General features: G+C 35.4%; 1 protein-coding gene across 6 annotated transcripts in view; it reads right to left on the bottom strand.

Annotated features, from left to right (window-relative positions):
* SMARCA1 (SNF2 related chromatin remodeling ATPase 1) overlaps positions 1-19,353 on the bottom strand; it is a 77,197-nt gene that overhangs the window by 9,335 nt on the left and 48,509 nt on the right. For all 6 annotated transcript variants that reach the window (XM_031006007.3, XM_031006006.3, XM_031006010.3 and 3 more), the window contains 4 exons: positions 15,112-15,234; positions 12,680-12,812; positions 9,752-9,870; positions 9,428-9,640 (listed from right to left, as the gene is read on the bottom strand). In XM_031006007.3, the coding sequence (XP_030861867.1) occupies positions 9,428-9,640; positions 9,752-9,870; positions 12,680-12,812; positions 15,112-15,234 (588 nt within the window). The remainder of the gene's footprint in view (positions 1-9,427; positions 9,641-9,751; positions 9,871-12,679; positions 12,813-15,111; positions 15,235-19,353) is intronic.

Below are 19,353 nucleotides of genomic sequence, written 5' to 3' on the forward strand. Positions count from 1 at the left end.
GTAGCTGGTGACTTTAAATTGAAACCAATGCTCATTTATTATTCTGAAAATCCTAGGGCTCTTAAAAATTATGCTAAATCCACTCTACCTTAGCTCTAGAACTGGAACAACAAAGGCTGGGGTGACAGCACTATTTATAGTATAAAGTATTTATACTTTAAGCCCATGTTGAGATCCTACTCCTCAAAAAAAGATTCCTTTTAAAATATTATTGCTCTTTGACAATGCACCTGGCCACCCAAGAGTTCTGATGGAGATAATGTATAAGGATATTGAGGTTTTTCATGCCTGTTAACACAACATTCATTTACAGCCCATGGATCAAAGAGTAATTCTGACTTTCAAGTCATATTATTTAAGCAATACATTTCATAAGACTATGGCTGCCATAAATAGTGATTACTCTGATGGATCTGGGCAAAGTCAATTGAAAACCTTCTGGAAAGGACTCATCATTCTAGATGCCATTAAGAACATTCGTGATTTATGGAAGGAAGTCAAAATGCCAATATTAACAAGAGTTTAGAAGAAGGTGATTCCAGTCCTCATGGATGACTTTGAGGGATTCAAGACTTTAGTGGAGGAAGTCACTGCAGATGTGGTGGAAACAGCAAGAGAACTAGAATTAGAAGTGGAGCCTGAAGATGTGACTGAAATGCTGCAATTTCATGATAAAACTTGAGTGGATGAGGAGTTGCTTCTTATGGATGAACAAAGAAAGTGGTTACTTGGGAAGGCATCTACTCCTGGTGAAGATGCTGTGAACATTGTTGAGATGACAACAAAGGATTCAGAATTATACATAAAATTAGTTAATAAAGCATTGGCAAGATTTGAGGGGACTGACTCCAATTTTGAAAGAAACTCTACTATAACATGCTATCAAACAGCATCACATGCCAAAGATAAATCTTTTGTGAAAGGAGGAGTCAATCAATGTGGCACACTTCATTGTTGTCTTCTCTGAAGAAACTGCCACAGCCACCCCAACCTTCAGCAACAACCACCCTGATCAGTCAGCAGCAATTCACACTGAGGCAAGACCATCCACCAGCAAAAAGATTACAACTTGCCAAAGGCTCAGATGATTGTTAACCCTTTTAAGCAATAAAGTATTTTTTAATTAAAGTAAGTACTTTTTTAGACATAATGCTATTGCTCGCCTTATAGACAAAACTTTTATATGCACTGAGAAACCAAAAAATTCATGTGACTTGCTTTATTGTGATATTTGCTTTATTGTAGTGTTCTGGAACTGAACCTGAAATATGTCCAGTGTGTGACTGTGTAAAGAAACTGGGAACTAAGAACAAAGAATTTAAAAATTTTACTTAATTCCATTGACAAAAGGATCTTATAAACAATTTTTGAGCAGGAGGAGTGATGTAATCAAAAGTGTACTTTGTACTCAGAAATCTTTTCTTGACACAGAGTTCATAAAATCATAAACTCGCAAGATGAGAAAGGGACTTTTAAGTCATTCAGGTTGATGCTTGAATCCCTACTACTAGGTCCTTGCTAATTAGTTGTACAGCCTGTCTGAATTCTTCCAATGATGGAGTACTCACTACCTCACAAGGCTGGCTATTCCAACTTCAGACAAGTTAAAAATGTTCCTTTATGCAAAGCTACAATTTGCTACCTCATGGTTTCCAAAAATTGGTTGTAGGTCTAACTTTTGTAGACATTAGAGAACAAGCTGATTTCCTCTTCCATATGACAATCTTTCACATGTTTCAAGGAAGTTCCCATGCCTCTATCACAGTCACCCCTAGGTCCCCAAATACCCCTCTTTAAGGCTAAATATCTTCTCCCTTTATACACCCATCCTTCACTTAACCCTTTTCTTAAAGAATTGCATAACACTTATATCAACCCTTGGTTATAATTCTTTCCACCTTTCTTACACATACTTTTAAGCCAGGTGTTGGTATATTGTTTCAATAAAGAGCCTGATAGCAAATATTTTTGACTTTTGCAGACCACACAATCTCTGTCACAACTATTTAGCTCTGCCATTGTAGCATGAAAACAGCCAAAGACAATACATAAACAAATGTGTGTCCATTTTCCAAGAAAATCTTACTTATGAACCCTAGAATGTGAATTTTGTATCATTTTCACATGTTGCAAAATATTCTTCTTCTTTTGATTTTTTTAGCCACTAAAAAATATAAAAATCATTCTGTGCTTTCAGGCCACACAAAAACAGGTGGGGGGCCACAGTTTGCAAGTCCTGTTTTAAGCTACAGACTTAGCTTCACTTTAAACAAAATTGTGCTGCCTTGGTTCTCCACACTTTTTTAATGGTTTATGATTCTATTCAATGCAAAGTCACTCAAGTTTCAATTTTTGAATACTAGGATATGTATCTCTACCTTTAATAAATGATGTAATGTTTGCAGTGAGCGGCACTGCCCCTTAGTGTGTGGTGAATATCAATCATCCTGGGCACTAAGTTCAAATATCCTTTGCTCCAATAGTCAGCTTCAAAGCATCAATTCAAAAGGCAGAGAAAGCATCAGTAGACTTGAAGTGACTTATTGAAAGAGATTAAAGAGACTCCACATTACATTTCCTATGTACTAAAATCCTAGACACTAAGCCTACCTAAGTCTGAACGACAGAAGGTCTGCGCCTGTTATGGTTGAAAGTCAAAAGCAGCTGAATGAGCAAGGGCACACAAAAAACTCCACTCCACATTTGTGCCTCTGAATTTGTAGGTAAAGTTCTATGAGGTCAGAATTTTCTTCTATAGCTCTTAGTAAAACAAAATGGACATTGCTTCACCTTTGCTCTTTTTTAATCGATGTCTTCACCTATACATTCTGCAGTATATTTCCCAGGTTCCTAGTCACTTTTGAATCTCTATCATACTACCGAAAAGCAATGGCAGTCTATACTAGAATGCACATAGGCAGTTATATGAGAGTTAATATTCAAATAAACATATCCTACATTTCACAAACAAGTATTAAATGTTATGATGCTTTTACGTAACTGCTGCTGCTTAAGCATTGCTATTTAGAAAATACTGTATCACTGGGCACAGTGGCTCACACCTGTAATCCCAGCACTTTAGGAGGCTGAGGCGGGCAGATCATGAGGTCAAGAAATCAAGATCATCCGGGCCAACATGGTGAAACCTCATCTCTACTAATAATACAAAAATCAGCTGGGCGTGGTGACACATGCCTGTAGTCCCACCTACTGGGGAGGCTGAGGCAGGAGAATCACTTGATCCCAGGAGGCAGAGGTTGCAGTGAACCGAGATTATGCCACTGCACTCCAGCCTGGCAACAGAGCAAGACTCTGTCTCAAAAAAAGAAAATGTTGTATCACTTCCTCACAAGATAATGCATAAGAATAAATACCTTAAATGAACTCCTGTTCGTGCATTAATTGTATTTCATGTCAGATTGTTACAACAGTTTAAGGTACCAAATCGAACACTATTGCTGCATAACAAAACATATGACATTTATAACTGGCTATTCAAGCTTATGAATAAATAAAAGCTGCAGGGATGATAGCCAAATAAAGTCTAACCTTAGAAAAAGGTAGATTAAAGGAAAAGTAAAATGAACTCCAACCCACTGGCATATTTGCTCGCATTCTATCCAAATCTGGTCCAACTGTAGGAGTCTATGGGATAGAAGCAAACTTAAATACAACAGTTCTATGCCCATTTATTCACTGAACGCCTACTCTGGGTCACGTGCTATGCTGGTCTCTTTAAATACAACTATTAATAATTGTAGCCGGGCACAGTGGCTCATGCCTGTGATCCTGATACTTTGGGAGGCCGAGGCAGGAGGACTGCTTGAGCCCAGGTGTTCAAGACCAGCCTGGGCAACACAGTGAGACCCCGTCTTCACAAAAACTAAAAAAGCCAGCTGCGTGCAGTGACATGCGCCTGTAGTCCTAGCTACTCAGGAGGCTGAGGTGGGAGGTTCGCTTGAGTCCAGGAATTTGAGGCTTCAGTGACCCATGATCATGCCACTGCACTCCAGCTGGGCAAGAAAAAGACCCTGTTTCAAAAAAAAAATTTAATAAGAAAAGAACATTTTAGTCTTTTAAGTGCACGAGGAGGTAATAAACTCCTAAGTGCATAAATATGTGGTTTTAAATATTTTAATTCTATAGTCAAGAAGAACCCATCAGTACATTTTACAGTTTATTAATTTTACCAATGATATATTAATTCATATTTTTCATATTCTACTAAGAATGTAATGCTCTAAAATATCAATATTAGGCCGGGCACGGTGGCTCATGCCTGTTATCCCAGCACTTTGGGAGACCGAGGTGGGAGGATCACTTGAGGTCAGGAGTTCAAGACCAGCCTGGCCAATATGGTGAAATCCCATCTCTACCAAAAATATTAAAAATTAGCCGGTCGTAGTGATGCGCACCTGTAATCCCTGCTACTCGGGAGGTTGAGGCACGAGAATCACTTGAACCTGGGAGGCGGAGGTTGCAGTGAGCCAAGAAAAAAAAAATTAGCTGTTATCACACAATTAAGTACTAACATGGAAATTAAAAATCATGAGTAGCTGTCTTTCCTTATGAAATTTCCTAGACTACACTCCATAAGTGGCAAACAGAAGTGTTACCGTGACTATAGAACAAGTTGGCAATTTTTTAATTTGACTGTCATTTTTCTAAAGTATCTGTAAAGAAAATCCATTTCTGACTGGACTGATAATTTATAAAATATCCTGTGCTGAACCAGTACTAATTAACATTTAATACCTCCTGATAAGCCAAAAACAGGGAAGTTAATAAAGAGCTAAAGCAATATTTTCTAAAAAGTATTTTTTTCCTACAATTCTAATGGAGAATGTCATTTTCTTACCTTTTAAATAGAAAACACTTTCATTTATAATAAAGCTGTGATTTGAAAACAAGCAGTAATAACACAATTTTCATTACATTGTATACCACAGTATGTGATTCTCTTTCTGAGATGCTATCAGAAAAATGCATTGAAACTACTACAAAAGATATGGTAATTGTAATGACTAATTACTAATACTCGGATTCAACTCTAATATATACAAGGCCACAAGCAATGCACACACAGGCTCTTGAGCTGGCTGGAAAAGGAAAAAGCTCCCCAGAGGTTAAAAGGTAAGAATTTTTTTTTTAACTAAAATTAAGAGTCAAAGCAGCCCTGCAAATAATGCAATAAATGGTTCTATCAAGAAATGTTCCTTATTTCAGAGAGTTAAATTCTGCTTTTTCTACTTTAAGCACTTAGAAGGACCTAAGAAGGTACAAGGAATTACTGATTGAATTTTGGGTACTCTTTCCACATGTCCTTTGCAGTAAACTGACTAATGTGCTAGATCTTTTGGACTTCTTAGATTCTTCTAGAATCTCCCAGTCACGTTTAGTCGTCACTCAATGAACAGAGATACTCTCCTGACATTCATTTCCTAAAAGGAGTGGCAAGAAAATTAAGCTAATGTTGGTAAAGGGATTGGCAAGCATTATATAAAAGGTACTACATAAATACAAAGTATTACTTCCTCTTATGGTTATTTGATAAAGGTCCTTTTAACTCTGATAAGTTTTTGACTATCCTAAGACTATGACCTCATTCTAAGATGGTTTTCTTAGAAAGAAAATGGTAGGGCAATTCATACGCTCTGAGCTTAAAAAGCTAAGTTGATCATATCCTTCCTACTTGTTTATGTAGTTCAATAGAGACTGATTACTTACTTAAAGACCACACAAATTCTCAGAGAAAGAAATCACAATCCTTTTAGCACAGAGAAATTGAACTGAAACTCATTTTCTCTTTTGTATAGCTAGCATTTTTTAATGAAAAAGAGCCTCAAAGAAATCTGCAACCTTTAGCTGAAGGCTTTCAAAGTGAGGCATATTTAGAAGCGGAAGTTCATGCCTTTAAGCACTTTATGACTGTTAGTTAAGTCAGGAGCCATGAATTCAGTACTTTGAGATCTCTGAATCAAATATAACTATTAAGGTTTCTACTTTTTATAAGATGCATTTCACACTATTCATGTCTCTGAGAAAGAAAAGAGTCATCTTTAAGCCAGATCGTTTTTAAAGGTATCTTTAGTAAGCTAAGTTCAATCATTAGTAAGATTTTCATTTGAACACAGTGACACACTCACATAATGAATCAAATTACATTCTCTGTAGTTCTAAGATGGGATTTTTCAATGAAACAACTTCTTTGTACTTCAGAAATCACAAGTGCCTCTTTCAAAGGGGGCAGTTTCTCTTCCTAGATTGTGAATGTGATTCACTATACAGAAGAGTTACTAAAAATGAAAGGGGGAAAGAAGATCATCAAGAACCATCAATCCATTTCTATAATTTCCTAATTGTTGAAATTATCATGAAATATTCTAAAAAGAAGTTCCAAATGTATGTGTGTTTTAAAATATATTATTTATACTCTAAATCCAGAATTATAAGCAAAAATTATTATAAGCAAAAATTATCAATTAACTAGAAGGGAAATAAAGATTTAATACGATAGAAAAAGTAATAAATAAAACTTTTCAATTAAAATATTTAAATATAAAATAAACTACTGCATGTTTCTGAAGATTGTTCAGAAATAATAAATTCCACTTTCTAGAAGGTAATTGAAGACAGAAATGTCTTCATTTTTAACAGACAGAAAAAGATTTCATTTTATGATCATTTAAATAGTTAATATGTGCTTTTTGGAAAACATAATTGAGATTTACATTTCTCGGTAAAGAAAGAGTACAGAGGTAAATGTTTTGTAAAAAGAAGACGGAGGAAAAACAGATTTTTTACAAGGGAGTTCAGAGACATCTAGTGGTTGGTAATATTATACTGGATTTTTTTTTCTTAGAAAATAAAATAAGGTTATGTAGTTCCACAGTCGTGTTCATATTATAAATAGTGTAAGATTTTCCCTGCACTTTGAATGTGTTTCGTCCTACTGGTTTAATGATTCCAGAAACTGAAAACAGCATTAAGCTCTCAACCTTTTAAAAAATTAGCAAAATAACACTGAAATAAAAACTCAAAATTCAACAACTGTTCTATCACAGAAAAGGGTATGTATATTCTAAAACATGATTAACTGACAAATGCAGGTAGGCATTTGTCTTCTACAAGCTGTTAGTGGTGCTCTAAATTAAATCATTACATGTATAAAACCCCAAATGGCTAAAAGATTTATCCTGCATGGCTTTTAAAAGGAGTTCTCTGCTAAACATAGTCATAGATTCACTGTGCTAAAGGGGACCTTAAAAGGCCAAGTAACTCACTGCCAATGTCTTCAGAGAGTCAAAATAGAATTCCACTTTCAAAGGCTAATGAAAAGCTATTCTACATTGTTCTTCAATAATCTATTTCAATGATCCAAAGAACTCTATAAAACAACTCTTCCCTATATCCAACCTCAGTCCTTCACGCTACAGATTACCTCTTTATCTTTTTTATTCTTTTCTTAATTCTTCCTACTGTACCTTGCTAACATATATATCTTTTCATATTCTTTTGTACAAGTATAGCACTTTACATTTATCCCTATTAAATGTCATGTTTGCTGGGCGCGGTGGTTCACGCCTATAATCCCAGCACTTTGGGAGGCTGAGGCAGGTGGATCACGTGAGATCAGGAGTTCGAGACCAGCCTGGCCAACATGGTGAAACCCCATCTCTACTAAAAATACAAAAGTTAGCCGGGCGTGGTGCAGGTGCCTGTAATACCAGCTACTCGGGAGGCTGAGACATGAGAATTGCTTGAACCCGGGAGGTGGAGGTTGCAGTGAGCCAAGACTGCACCACTGCACTCCAGCCTGGGTGACAAAGAGTGAAACTCCATCTCAAAATAAATAAATACCTACATACATACAAAAATAAATAAAATAAATAAATGTTGTGTTGCTGGATTCAACTGATCCATCATTCCAACTACTCTAGCTCCTTCTGGATCATGGCTTGGTCTAAAATATTTGCTAGCTCTCCAAGCATACGCCATTCATAAATTTGATGGACATACTCCACACACTCTAAATTTGTGTTAAAGTTTTAACAAATATGTGATCTTCTAAAGCATCTGCCAAAATTAATGTCTTCACTACAGTAACCCAGATTTTTCCTTTCCTTTTATTCAACTTGAACTGAAAATATAAAGTGAGTCAAGCAAAATATTAAGCATTGTTTCACACTCAGTCAACTTTTGGACAAAAAGATATTTATGATAGGTAGCAGCTAAGAAAAATGTATCCTATTTTATGACTAGTCACAAAAACATTGTTTGCATTGTTAGTTTCTGGTTGCTTTTAATTTTTAGGCTGCATAAATCTATTTTGTCTTAATTACCTTGGCTGACAAAAGATTAACAATGCCAACATTAAAAATGTGTTGCATGTATTTCAAAATCATCATGAACACCACTGCTAAGTAGGACTAGAATAGGAACACAATTCACATTAGAAAGTAATGGAGGAAATCACATAAGCTAAAATAAAATATCTCTTCAACTTAAATATTCTGTTTCCTAATAAAAAACTCAACTTAGGCAATAACTCCTTTTCATCAAAAGTCCATCTTTAAGTCATTCGCATAGTCTCAAGCATAACCTGCTTCATTACAAAGGGGAAAACATAGCTCTAAAGCGGAGAGCTCTGAAGATCATCACATTAACAAGTGACCAAACTTAGCATCACCAACAGTGTGACAACATGACATAATGTGCCTTCTGATGGGATGCAATAAAAAATACATAACATCACTTCTACAGCACTCTTGCCAAATACGTTGAACCTGAATCTTACAATGAGTAATGAGCTAAATCCACAATGTGGGACATTCTACAAGACAACTAGCCTGGACACCTTTAAAAAGTCATGATCACGAAAACCAAAAAGTTGTGGATTAAAAGAGATTAAAGAGACCCAACAACGAAATGTAATGTGTGAAACTTGCAGGATCATCAATTTTAAAAAAACAGCTATAAAGGGCATTTTGGGGGCAACTGGAAAAGCTTATACATAGACTGTATACTAAATGACATTACTGAATCAATGTTTTCAGGTGGGATTGTGGTTATGTAAGAAAATGTCATTATTCTTAGGAGATACATGCTTAAGTATTTAGAGATGAACACTCACATTATCTGTAATTTTCAAATGGTTCATAAATATAGTTAAGTATACTTATAAATATAAAATATAGATACTCATTTCAGAATATAGAATATAGATGTCCCCATATTTTTTAATACAAAATATAGATTCTGCACGTATTTATAGGTGCTACGTATGTATACATATACACAGAGAGAGAGAGAGAGAGAGCGCCAATGTGTCAAAATGTTAATTGGAGAATCTAGGTGAAGGATATATGGCATCTGAAATTTTTCAAAACAAAAAGTTGGAGGAAATCGGTAAGAAAGGAATACATACCATGGCAGTCCTAGACTTGATAAACCAGTCAAATCTAAACTGGGGAGCATTTCGTACACACTGTCTTAATTCTTCATATACATTTTCTCTATCAAAGCCCATTTTGTGTAACATACAAATCAAGAATCTATCTTCTTCCTCAGTATAGTTCTTTCCTTTGCTGGTTCCATACTGAATGCGCAACTGATGAAATGGAGCCTTGTATCTTGCAATCTGTGTATTTAAACAAAATAGTGCTTTTAATTGAATGTGCAGTAAGAAGTCAAAGCTGACCACTATTTCAATTAAAACGATCTAATAATAATTTGACATAAAACATAGTACTTTGGCATCCAGGGCTTTCTTGATACTGATCCTTCGTTGAATTCTTGCTTCTCCACGTTCAATTTGAGCCATAATTTTCTCAATGTCCTGTAATTCATTGCAACGTTCCCAAAATACAGCTGAAAAACAGAGTTATTTCTTTAAAATCCTATCATTTAAGCAAATAAATCCAAGGAATTGTAGAATAAGGAATTAATGGGAAAGAATACAATGAGCTTGTGCTTCTTAAAATTAAGATTCAGATTAATCTTATATATATAATATGTTAAATTATTAAATACTACTAACTTTTCACTTAAAAATAAGACCTCAAAACAAGGTTTTAGGTTAGCAATTTTCCTTCATGAAATAGTATGGAATCTTACGATCCATCCCAAATGACTAGGATTTCAAAAGATGATGCAGATACTGATTTAAGCTAGGCTTTTTACTCAAACATGATAGAAAAGGGACCAAACACATAAAGTGACACAGGAGAGAGTAATATATAAACAGTGAATATAGCTTCCTAGCATGCGAAAACAATTATGGGCCAGGCACAGTGGCTCACACTGTAATCCCAGCACTTTGGGAGGCTGAGGCGGGCAGATTGCCTGAGGTTGGGAGTTTTAGACCAGCCTGGCCAACATGGTGAAACCTCATCTCTACTAAAAATACAAAAATTAGCTGTACATGGTGGTGCGTGCCTGTAATCGCAGCTACTCGGGAAGCTGAGGCAGGAGAATTGCTTGAACCCGGAAAGTGGAGGTTGCAGTGAGCCGAGATCACGCCACTGCACTCCAGCCTGGGCGATTAAGTGAGACTCCATCTCAAAAACAAACAAATGAACAAAAAACCCAAGCTATTATGAACAGGTTGTTCAAATTTTTTTCTATGGAGCAGCCATTTCTCCTGAAATTGTCATTTGCTTTTGGAATCACTCACTAATCATCTTACGGTATTTCCAATGACCAGTAGTGTGTTTTTAAACTTACTTGGAATACCCTTTTCTCATTTAAAAAAAAACACCTCATTGGGATTTTAATTGCATACACACTGAAAAACATTTCAAGTCACTCAACCAAATTTTACAGATGAGCCAAATAATCTGGCTGTATTAATATGTCACATGACTTCAATGAAAGGCCTTTTAATGACATACTCCACATCCTCAAGCTTTTCATTTTTAGAGCCTATCAAGAAAGGTATGTGAGCACTCTGATTTTTATAAGCACCTGTGTTCATTTACTCATTCACTCACATACTCATTCAACAAATATTTAAACACTTGCTATGTACAAGATACTGTATATTCATGGGTGGCCAATTGTACACATTTCTTCTCTTACTGTAACCAACTACAACAAACTCATTGCAATCTCCTCACCCTGTGACATGGCCCCCAACCTGGCAGGCAGCAATTAAATAGTCCTGAGCTAGTCATGCCACCTGGCTTGGTGTCAAATTTGAAAGAAAGTCTGACAGGATCATCTTTTTAAATCACATTTTTTTCTTGCAACTTCACATACACCGATGTTATCTCCCTGCCTGTCTTCTGAAGAAAATTCTTCTTAAAAATCTCTCTGCACATACCCTTTTACGTTCTTTTCATTCAACTCTTGATGCTAAAATTTCTCTCTTCAATCTATTTTTTCCCCTAAGCCTCCAAATGCCCTAAATTTATGTGCTAAATGTTCAGAGTAATAGTAATATCATGCTGGTATGAAGGAAAAGGAAGTTCATAAACTTAATGTTATATTATATGTAATAAAAACTCAATACAACTGACCTCTGAAGTCCCCCAGAAGACTCTTTTAGATTTCCAGAAGAAAAAAAAATCTCTCTAATTAAATCTGGATTTCTTCAAGCACTAGCATGCTAGATAAATTAAAAGCTGTTCCTAGCTATTATTAATCTTTAGTATATTTATTGGTACTGTAATGTTTCTTTCCTACTATTGCAAAAACAGAATTTCAGTGGTAGGGTTAAATAGATTTGGGGCAGGGGCTATCATAGAAACTTAAACCTACTTTGTAAACTTAAACCTACTTTGCCATTGTTTCAATGACAAAAAATGCTCTAGATTCTAAACATCTTGTTTCAAATTATAAGTTTAAGAGCTGAACCTATTTGGAAGTTAGAAAAGTCCCATGTACTACATATAGAAAACTTGCTAGACATATTTACCTATTTTTAATAAGATTTCTGGATAGCTAAACACAAAGAGGTTTCGCCCAGGGAGGGCACCAAAGCGCTGCGCCCTCTTGGCCCATACCTTGCCCTACACGCTTCATCTGTATCCTTTACAATACCCTTTATAATAAACCAGTAAGTGTAAAAAAAATCCATATGCTTCAGCAGCTAAACTGATTCTGGTCGAGCTCAACAACACAGGTGAGTAAGAGAGGGAGAGGATTTGAGGACCAGTTAACAGATTGATTAAAGCAATCTTTTCAGCTCTACGCCCGCTAGCCCCAAGTTAATGGGACCCACAGGAACTCTCTGGAATAGGGTGGAACTCTGAGGCTGTTTGAGCATCTAAATGGGCCTGACAGGAACTCTCTACTTTAAGGACGACCTAGAAAGAAAGGCACGAATTCAATCCACTGAATGTGAATCTCAGAACTGAACCAGAAGAGGACCAAATTCCAGAGGTGGGAAGGTGGGAAACTAATTTTGTCCATGCTTATCCAAGAGCCACCCTTGTTTTATCAGAGCTTTATTTGCCTCTTTTAGCTAGGTGATAGAGACAATAGCAGTCAGTTTGTTAGGATAAATCTTATAACCTTTCTTATAACCTTTTCATAGAAATACAATTATAGTTTATACTCTCATCTATGTCTTATTCATAAAAGTTTAAAACATCTCTGAACAAAGGTACAATTAAATTGATGCTAAATAAATGAATAATGTTAAAATACAACACCATGTTTCAAATTATATACAAACCTGAATACTCCATGACCTCCTCAGGGGATTTGCCCTCTACCTCTCGAGCTATGTTATCAATGTCATCTCTTCCATATTTCTCATTAGCTTTAATAAACTGGTTAAAATCTCGTTTAGTCCAGTTTGTGAAACCCTGTGAACAAAAAGTTAAGCATTATCAATAGAGGTTAAATTAATAAATCCATTTATTGCCCTATTTACTTCTATACAATGATACATTAAAAAACACTTTAAAAGACTTAAAATGTTTCTCCTTATAAAATTGCACATATTTTATGTTGGAATCAAAAGTTGAGTGAGAGTTGTTATAGAAATAACTGCTTTTCTATTACAAAGAGAATGTTGATACATAGTTCTAAGATCTTCTGTAGTTTTTAATTTCATATTTTATAGATGCCTACATTAAAATACAAATGCATGGAAATAAAAATGCTAATATAAATGCTGAAGTCGTGATATTCTAGTACTTCAATGATTTTTTTCACAGATCTGTTCCTACATAAATTAAAAGAGAGAAATGTGGATGCACTAAATCAAAAGAACACTGAGGAATAACCAAAAGAGAATGCAAAAAAAAAAAATTGTAGCTCTTTACATCATTCTGAACTAGTGTGAATAAATAATTTCTGTTCTAAATTATGTTCATAAATAGAACTTCTACAAGCAGAACGTTATTGGAGCCACTCAATTTCTTTACTAAAACATAAAACACTTTAGCCAGTGTTTTAAATTCTCTTGGCATTATTAGCATGTCTGTGAAGTCACAAGACCAAGAATTTGTCTTCCACTCCTCGAGCCCCAACTCACATAAATGTGATACTCCAGACATTGCAAAACTCTATCCCTGGCTTTTAGTTGATAAAGATTTCAGATGACCCCACATTTTGTTCCTACGTACTGCCATGGTTTTTTGAAAAAGATTAATTATTTAAGGCAGCAGAGAAGGACAAAAATGAATTCATATACTAGGAGGGGCAGAAAACTGATTATATTTCTAATTACAAACTAAAATATTATCTCAGTTGAGACTGTATATTCATGTTATACCATACATTCACAATATACTCCAAGTCATGTAGCATTCTAAAGCCATAACTTTACTTTTACATTCAGGAAATACATTTTGAAAATAGAACATGAATATTTAAATGTTTTATTTTATTCTGTGGTAAGTTCTAATATTCAGCCATCTGCAATTATATTTTCAAACTAAACTTTATTACTTCCAGGCATTTGGCTCAAAAACTTATGAATGTAATTTGTGAAAATCCATACAATAAAATTACATGTTATAGCAAAAAAAACCTATATAATAAATAATATACAAATATAAAAACTATCTTTCCATAATTAACGTGGAGAATTACCTACTACTATGCACTGCACATTGTTCAAAATTTGTTGAATAAATAAATCTTGCTGGCAACCCTCTATACTAAAGTAATGTCCTACAGTACACATTTTGTTTATTTTGCAAGCCTTCTATGCTGAAATTTTTATCTTCTATAGTTTATTTTAGAAGTAGAACACTCGTAAAACTCATTATAGCAATAATGACTTAAAAGCATTAATATTTTGTTCAAATGGAAACCTTCCTAATTTAATAATTGTTATACAATGATCACCTTAAATAATAATAATAAAAGCTTCAGAAATCTCTCATCATTGTATGAAAATTATAAAAAAGATAAAAAGAATTTTGAAAATTATGAAATTATTCCATTAATAAAAAATTAGTAGAATATAACTTCAGGAGACAATTCACATCTATAAACGAAAGAAATTTAAATTTTCAAGAATATGTTAATAACAGGCTTGGCACGGTGACTCACACCTGTAGTATCAGTTGCACTTTGGGAGGCCGAGGTGGGTGGATCACTTGAGGTCAGGAGTTTGAGACCAGCCTGGCCAACATGGCAAAACCCCATCTCTACTAAAAACACAAAAATTAGCCAGGCACGGTGGTGGGTGCCTGTAATCCCAGCTACTCGGGAGGCTTGGGCAGGAGAATCACTTGAACCTGGGAGGTGGAGGATACAGTGAGCTCAGATCGCACCACTGCACTCCGGCCTGGGTGACAGAGCGAGACTGTCTCAAAAAACAAAAAAGAATATGTTAATAACTACTGTCTATCAGAATTCAAATGTGGATTCACTGACCTTATTATAATTGGCAAAATGTATGTCAAATTGCTAATACTTGACACTTATATTTTGCATATACATACTACCCACTATTTCCAAAAGGGCATATTCTATAAGATCAATTTTTAAAAATAAGGATATTTGGTCTAAACATGTTTACAAAATAGCCCTGAGTTTTGTTGGTGTGTCACACTAGGATACTAGGCCCATACAATAAAAAGTGTGATCTATATTTTCTTTTTTTCTATTGATTGACTGTAAGTATTACAGCCATTGAAAATATTTTACTTGTGTGAGAAGTTTTTCCTTTTCTTCAGTCTCTTCTGGTGTAAGAGGTTCAGCTCCATCAATCTTTTTTTGCTCTTCTCTTTGAGCCAGAGCTGGATTTGGGATATCAGGATTCCTTGGGACCTATAAATCAAGAGACAAACTAAGAGTAAACTGATGAGAAAAATTAATTACTAAGGCTGTATATACACATATCAATCTTTAGAGTTATTTCAAGAGTAAACAATATAAAATCATAGCCAGAATGACACACGGTCCTCTCCACATTTCTGCTACCATGATCCTATTGAAGTAAAAACCATTCTTGTGCCACATGATATTCCACAGTTAAAACTCACTGGCAAATGCCACATTAGATTTCAGATATGATTATACCCTGGAACAAAGTCTACCCTTATACTATTGTAATATACAGAACAAACAAAAAGTTTAGCAGTAAAAAAAAAAAGAATCCATATTCCCCTGGCAACACAGAGCAGAATGGAGAAGTGGCAACGCACCTGAACATTACATCCAACAGTCTGATCAGCTCAACATGCAAAAAGAAAGGAGTGCTTTTATTGCCTGCCAAGGTATGTAAGGGGAGAGTGCATTTTTACATAAAATGGAAAGTTTGGAAAACGTTAACAGCATAATGAAGAAAAAAGAGGAAACAGAGAATATAAGAGGGAAGGGTACAGTAGAGCACACAAATAGCTATGATAGGACCAGTGGTCAAGGAGGAAAAGACTACAACAGCAGTGACCAACAGAAATCATATATGGTGTTTTGGGTACAGAACTGCAAATACAGTGAAAACTGAGAAGAGAACTTGAGTTCAAAAGATAAGGACAGAAGCTCAGCTCTCCAAGAAAGCAAGCTGTCACCTGTATCTCAAAACTGTAGCCTGCAGAGCCTCAGTGTATCACAGTGAGCATATATAACCAATGTGGTTCAGCAGTATGGGGCTGAACTATACTGTGTGTATGGAGGAACAAATGAAGTCTCTCAGCCTAAAGCCTGATACCATCGCTATGTACATCTGCAGCTACAAGGAAGCACATTGATTTAAGAGGGCAAGTACATAACATGTGTACTATACTTTATAGCATTCCATTAAACATGAAAATAAAAGGGCTGGCAGTAAGCCTTCCACTGCTTGAAATGCACACATGACTCATTCCCTAGGGGCATCAGGTAGTCATGGTTTTACTAACCTGTAATTATAATACACATTAGAGTGCATTTTTCTCATTGTTATATGTATTTCATAGGGTTTGGAACTATATCATTGCAACTTAAAAGTAACTTAAAAATTAACTATTAAGTACAATAGTTCTTCAAGTATAAAACCTAACTGAGCATTAAAAAGAAATACTGAGAAATTAGATTCACTTGTAATCATCAGTATCAGGCAATCAAATTAGCAGGCATTGACTAAATGTCTATTATGTTTGTAGAACTATGATAAGTATTGATTGGAATATAAGCATAGGTTTTATCCCTTATCCCAAATGTTTCAGACCAGAAGTGTTTCAGATTTCAGATTTTTGGGGGTTTTGGAATATTTGCATTATACTTATCTGTTGAGCATTTCTAACTTGAGAATCCGAAATCCAAAAAATGCTCCAATGAGCAGCATTTCCTTTGGACTCAATGTCAGAGCTCAAAAAGTTTTGGATTTTGGAACATGTCAGATTTCAGATTTTTGAATGAGGGAAACTCTACCTATATTAGGTATGGTCCTTGCCCACAAGGAGCTCACAAACTAGTTGTGGAATTATGAGCTGTACCTTAAGAACTCTAAGGATCTAAGGAGATGGAGAAGGAAGAAAGAATATTCTAAGCTAGGGGTATGAGCAAAAGCATGAAGGCAGAAATGTGCAGGAAGGTGCATATGGGGTTTATGTTGAAAAGAGATAAGAAACAAGGAAGGGTAGAGACAGACTTACAGGGTCTTGACACTACACAGAAGGTGCTGCAGACTTTTGAACAAGGGAGTAAAGTGTCAAAATGTAGTGTTTTCACCCGGAAGCCTTTTGCTGAATGGACTGAAGTGGGGCAGCGACTAACAGGTAAGAGAACCTGCTCAACTATCATAATCTAGAAATGACGCATGATCGTCTGGACTAGGATGGTGGCAAATGGAAATGGAAAAAGTGTACATTTAAAATGAAATGTAGCCCAGTCATAGCATGATTAAAAACAACTTCTCTTCAGTAGCTAAACCCAATGTTAAAATTACAGGCATACCAGCAATTCCATTCCTAAGTATTTACCAAAGAAAGGAAAATGTATCTATACAAAGACTTTGACAAGATTGTTCACAGCAGCTTTACTCATCATAGCCAAAAGCCAGAAAACAGCCCAGATGACCATCAAGAGAATGAATAAGCAAACTGTGGCCTACCCATACAATGGAATAGGTGTTCCACAATCAAAAGGAAGGAGCCACACAGATACATGGGACAACATGGCTGAATCTCTAAAACATTATGCTAAGTGAAACAAGCCTTATACATATTGTATGATTCCATTTATGTGAAATTCTAGAACAAAAATTTAAAAACCTAATCTATGGAGGGAAAGATCAGAACGGTGGTTGCCTCTGAGGAGTGCATATGATCACTGGGAAGAGGCACTTTCTGGGGTGACAGAAATGCTCTATATCTTTATAGGAGGAGTTCGAGTTACATAAGTGTATGCATTTGTGAAAAAACATTGAATGGTACACTTAAGGTTTATATATTTCACTCTATGTAAATGTTACTTTAAAAATCATAAACAAAATATGACTCTGGATAATGACATGCATGTTGAAGTGTTTCTGGGTAAAATGTACTTATGTCTGCAACTTTGAGATGCATAATAATAAGATAAATATCCATATGATAGAGGGCCAGAGAAATGGAAAAATCGGTGAAAAAGCAAATACGATAAGATGTAAATTGTCAAACATATGTGGGGTATATATGGGTGTTCACTGTACAATTATTTCAACATTTTTGTATTTTTAAAAATCCTTCATAATGTTTTTTTAAAAAGTACAGATACAGTTTTAAAAGTTAATAGACCCTTTAAATTGCTGGTATGTGAAATTACTTTGGTTTCAAATTTTAATTTTAATTGAAAGAAACCTTTTTGATCTTAAGATATCCTTCTCTTAAACATTTTCAAAATTTCCATGTCCAACAAACCATATTTTTAACAAAATGAAAATATTTTATAAACATCTAATTCATGACAGAAAATAAATATACCCACATAAAATAAAATAAAACTGTTTATTCCCATGCAGACATCCCCATACTAAAAACTTCCCCTTTCAACTTCTAATAAAAGCAAAATCAGAATATTTTATAAAACCATTAGATTTTAGAATCCACTGCAATTTATTCTATATCCAGTGGTCATATTAATTAACATAGCAAAACAAGAATGACTTCATGAAAGCTATGTTTGCTATTTTAATTCTAGAAATTACTCAAATAGCTGCTAAAATGTTTAGAATTAGAAAAGGCTCAAAGTTTCTAAATTCCTGTATCTCCCTCCTGATATGGTTTGGCTGTGTCCCCACCCAAATTTCATCTTAAATTATAGCTCCCACAATTCCCATGTGTCATGGGAAGGACCCAGTGAGAGGTAATTGAATCATGGGGGCAGGTCTTTCCCATGCTGTTCTCGTGATAGTGAATAATTCTCATGAGATCTGATGGTGTTATAAAGAGGAATTCCCCTGCACAAGTTCTCTCTTCCCTTCTAACATGGAGGACCTGACTTGCTCCTCCTTGCCTTCCACCATGATTGTGAGGCCCCCGAGTCATGTGGAACTGTGAGTCAATTAAATCTCTTTTCTTTATAAATTACCCAGTCCCGGGTATGTCCTCATCAGCAGTGTGAAAACAGACTAATACACCTCCTATAAAAAAAACCTTAATATTCATCATTTTAATAAGACATACTTTTTTTTTTTTTTTTACCTCATGAGGTTCGTATCAGCATTAAGCTTCCTGGAATGATTTCAAAGTACTACATTATGAATTAAGCAGATAGGCCAGGCATGGTGGCTCACACTTGTAATCCCAGCACTTTGGGAGGTCAAGGCGGGTGGATCACCTGAGGTCAGGAGTTCAAGACCAGCCTGGCCAACATGATGAAACCCCATTTCTCCTAAAAATATAAAAACTAGCCGGGCGTGGTAATGGGTACCTGTAATCCCAGCTACTCGGGAGGCTAAGGAAGGAGAATTGCTTGAACCCAGGA

The sequence above is a fragment of the Gorilla gorilla genome, chromosome X (genome assembly GCF_029281585.2).
Source record: "Gorilla gorilla gorilla isolate KB3781 chromosome X, NHGRI_mGorGor1-v2.1_pri, whole genome shotgun sequence".
NCBI classification, from domain to species: Eukaryota; Metazoa; Chordata; class Mammalia; order Primates; family Hominidae; genus Gorilla; species Gorilla gorilla.